The 4561-nt window shown below is 44.4% G+C and overlaps 1 protein-coding gene across 1 annotated transcript in view; it reads left to right on the top strand.

Moving 5' to 3' along the window:
- Nucleotides 1–4070, top strand: part of LOC111651042 (uncharacterized) — a 4665-nt gene extending 595 nt beyond the window's left edge. Inside the window, exons 3-6 of the mRNA XM_023401001.2 lie at nucleotides 23–116; nucleotides 212–290; nucleotides 390–453; nucleotides 906–4070. Coding sequence (XP_023256769.1) covers nucleotides 23–116; nucleotides 212–290; nucleotides 390–453; nucleotides 906–1499 — 831 coding nt within the window. The 3' untranslated portion in view covers nucleotides 1500–4070. The remainder of the gene's footprint in view (nucleotides 1–22; nucleotides 117–211; nucleotides 291–389; nucleotides 454–905) is intronic.
- Nucleotides 4071–4561: the final 491 nt, after the last annotated feature.

Consider the following 4561-nt stretch of genomic DNA (forward strand, 5'->3'; position numbering starts at 1 on the left):
TAATCTCTGTTTCCTCCTGCAGAACACTGAGATCCTGAGAGCTCTGCAGAAAGCGTCCGGACTTTCCCCCGACGCCGAGCCGATCAAACTCCTCTCTGTGCCCAAAGGAGCTCTGGGTAATGTTAGCAATGTTTTGTTTTCGTCTGAAGTCAAATCATGTCAGAAATGACTCCAGTGTTGTGTCGGCCATTAATCACGATGTCATCTGCAGCTCATTCGTTCGTGCAGCGCCTGCGGCTGCAGGATCACTCCAACGGCAGGAAGCAGAAACTGGCTCAGTCCATCAGCAGGTAGACGTCACCAGAACAAAGACGTGGAGGAGGTGTGAGATGTTGGATGGCTGGAAGCTTTGTTTCATTTTTACCTTTTCTTAATGTGCTTTAATTCAGGATTCAGCAGATGAAGAAAGGTTCCTCAGGTCCTTCCCCCAGGTGTTCACCGACCCTCAACCAGGTAACCTGTGACCGTTCATGCTGCTGGAGTCTCTGATGACATCGTGTTTTTAACCATGTTGTGCTTTTTGTGCTTTTTGTGCTTTTTGTGCTGTCTCAACAGCTGACGATGAATCCTAATGAATCTGACATTAGTATTTTCTATATATATATCTTGTCATTTTAATGTGTTTAAACTCAGAGCGCAGCTGAGCCCGACCAAGACTAAGACTAAGACATATCAATAAACACAGCAGGAAGAAAAGAAATGTAAATAAAGATGAAACAAATAGTTCAGGTCAGATATCTTAATCATAAATAAAAAAAATTAACAATAAGATAAAAATATTTACAAAAAAACGTGAAGAAATACCTCAGCAACCAAAGTAAGGAAAACGCCTAAAGGAGGATTTTACATCACAGGTTCAAACATCAGTCTGAGCTCTAAGTCCTGATCCGGCGTTTTCTCTGCAGGTGAATCCAGACCGGAGGAGGCTGAGGCGAGGGGAGACGGTGGAGGTCAGCAGCCCCTCGGGGAGCCTGGAGTCCGGGCCCCGGCTGAGAGAGCGGCCCCTGGGTCGCTGTCACACCCTGGACTCTGGAGAACGCGCTCCGGAGCGTCTGCAGGCGAAACACGCTCCGGACACGAGCGACGACGCGCAGCCCGACGTCAACGAAACTCACTCCGCCGACGACTCCAGCTGCAGCAGCGGCAGCAAGACCTCACCCTCCCCCCCGCCGTCGAGCGCGTCGCCACAGGCGGATAATTCATTCGAAGCCCCGCCCACACACGTCCTCACCAACCACTCTGCTTCGCACGAGACTGACCTGCCTGTGAACGGGCCGTGTGACCAGCAGAATCACGCCGACGACGCCGAGTCCTCGCAGTCGGACGGCAAAGATGGAAACTCCAATCCCACCCGCCCCGCTGACCTCCCCCTGCTCGTCCAGACAGGCGGAGGCGATCCAACACACACCGACCACACACCGGAGACGAGTGCAGAGCGGAGGCGGGGCAACGGAGACGTCGTTGAGGAGTCCTGCGGAGCAACGACACAAACGCCATGAGTCAGTGAACAGGAAGAAGAAGACGAAACTTAATGTTTCTCAAGAGGAAGAAAAAGCACATGACTCAGACTTTAGAAAAACACTGAAGTCCAACTGATTCATCGAGCTGCTGGACGGAGATAAAAACCCTCCACTGTTTTAATTAGACGCACGTCAGAGTCGGTTCACTCGTGTCACAGCAACATGTTTCCTCTTCCACCTCGTCGGCGCAGGCGGGTTTTATTCGTCCTGGTTCTGAGAGAAAAAGATCCAACACTAACTTTTCTCTTCTTTAGATTCATTCAGACCAAAAACAGCTCCATGAAAGCAACACAAGGCGCTGTGTTGTTGTTGTTGTTGTTGTTGTCGTCGCCGCCGCCGTTGTTCCGTGTCCTTCAGAGGACGCCGTCTATGAAGACGTGGCAATCGTCCGTACGGACATACGGATGGACGGACCGACGTCCCATTCTCGTGGACACGAGACTTCTTCAAACTTGGCACAAACATTCACTTGGACTCAAGGATGAACTGATTATATTTTAGTCGTCAAAGGTTAAAGGTCAAGGTCACAGTGACTTATGATTTTGGTCATGTGAACGCGATATCTCGGGAACTCGTCAAGTGAATTTCTTCCAATTTCAAAATCTAATCAGTTCATCATCGAGTCCTAGTGAACCTTTGTATGTTCTAATTAGATTTACAAAGGTCAAAGGTTAAAGGTCAAAGGTCACAGTGACCTCACAAAACACTTTCAGCCATTACTCAAGACTTCACAGCGAATATTTAAATGACTCGGGATAAACAGGGATGTGACCTGGACCTAGTCTGAGCGGCGGAGGGATACGACCACGAGGAGACGATTCTCGCCCGTTGTTTTAACAGTCGCACCGTCAGCTGTTGAACGGAGCTGAAACCCAATACTTCCATTAAACAGTGCGACCCTCAGGCTCTCTGTCGCGGTGGTTTGCTTTCATAACTGGCGTTATCCAGCAACCAGCACAAAGTAAAGTCCATCCACCGGCACTGAGGTGACGGAGACTCCAACCACATCCACCGTCTCTGCGTGGAAGAGGAACGTCCTCAGATATGTTTGTAACTTGGGTGAATTGACTCTTTAAAGTCACAGTGTGTTTTGCACATCTCTAACAGCCCCCACAAATCAGTCCAGAGTTCAGAGGGAAATCTTCAGATGTCATTTTCTCCCATTTTCTCATTTTGTTTACTTCCTGTAAAAAAAAAAAACAACACGTTTCTTTTAGTACAAGACAAATGTAAAAACACTTGAGACACAGAGAGAAAAATGTGTCCAGATCATCTGAAAACAAACAGGCCGGAAATCTTCCAAAGGAATCGGGTTTAACGATCGTTTCCTCAGCGTACTGATTTTACATTCTGCTGAGTTTCATTGTGACTTTGGCAGCTCACATGTCGGTGGTGACGTTCACAGACGTCAGGATTTCTCAGCAGCTCCTCCTCTTCCTCCCCCTCCCCCCCCCTGAGTTTGAAGCACTTTCTTCTTCTAGCCCTCACAAAAAGAAAAAGGGATGCGAACCGACCTGATTTTAGTTACATGCCGTTCGAATGTTTTACTTTACGCCACTAGACTGTAGCTCGGCTGCGAGCACCAGACTTCATTTGAAGAACACGTTTTGTTTAGTTTTGACTTGGAAACTCGACGTTAGCTTGATTTCACAGTTTAAAGTGGATTTACAGTTTGACTGGTTTGCCGTTTAACAACATTTTACTCCTCTTACTGTTTTAATAGGATGATTTTATTTTATTTATGACCCTTGTTGATGGTTGAGTGTTGTGTGTTCAGAGAGATTCAGCTTCTCCCGAACGTTAGAATGTGTTTTCTTCAGACATGGTTCAAGTTAAAGGAACAAACAGCTGGTTCTGCATGTTTTTTATTCATTTATTCAAAATTATTTTACATTACTACTGACTTTCACAGTATTAATATAGAACCTAGACCTGGTTTGTAACACATGGACATCTACCTTTAGACTATATGAACCTTTAAAAAGGGTCTGATTGAAGGTTTTATGCCTTTAAATGAGATTTAAAAAAATGAACGTGATAATTTAATATCATAATTTTTACCAGTTTGTTGTGGAAATGTGCCGTGACAGTAACGTCATGATAATGCTGCACAAACTCGATTAACCTCAACAAACTGTTATTAAACAGTTAACATACTATAACACCAGTCACGGATGTAGGTACATTCATCTATAAACACATATATCTGAAAACAGATGTTAATGAGTGAAATAAAACATGTAAAAGCAGCAGATTGATCCTTTAACATCAGTAGATCTATAACTTTATTAAGACGAGTATAATGCACCATAATGAAGTGAGAATGCAGTACTGTATAACCGTCACCATCAGTGTTACTGTTCACGTTAATGTCTGCTGCGTCTTTGTGGCTCATTCAAGAAAACGATGTCAAACCCGCTCAGAAGTCAAGTCTTAATTATTTTTGTACCTGTTTTTATTTCCTGTTTGGATGTTTAAAATATGATGTGAATGTGCCTTATTTAATTCACACCCAAATAACCCACAATAAACCTGTGATTTTAATTATGATTTAGGCTAATTATCTTTTTTTTATCAGTGGCGTTTAAAAAAGAAAATTACATTGATTTGATCAGACGATATTCCTCTGGTAACAAGTTAAATCACTGATAGTGACTACTGAAAGTCTGCATGTGAGGCGTTCAGGGGACACCTGTAAGCTGTAGCGTCTATAGATAATATGTGAGGCGTTTATGGGACATTAAAATTGTAGTGTCTTCCATTAGTCTGCATGTGAGGCGTTTAGGAGACATCTGTAAATTATAGCATCTACCGATAGTCTTTCTGTGAGGCGTTTAGGGGACATACATACCACAGAATCTGTGTTCCTGCTGTTTAATCTTGCAGTAAATGTTACAAAATACTACACAAGACTAGTGCCACATAAGGAGCACAGGAAAATATCACATTAAAGATCCACCGACACAAGAAGTACCACAGTAATGTCTGTCTTCAGTCCCTCTGAGGCGTGGACAGGTATTCCTCTCTATCAGCGCTGACTC

The sequence above is a fragment of the Seriola lalandi genome, unplaced genomic scaffold (genome assembly GCF_002814215.2).
Source record: "Seriola lalandi dorsalis isolate HSWRI2012SDOR001 ecotype SW California unplaced genomic scaffold, Sedor1 jcf7180002053196, whole genome shotgun sequence".
Taxonomy (NCBI): Eukaryota; Metazoa; Chordata; class Actinopteri; order Carangiformes; family Carangidae; genus Seriola; species Seriola lalandi.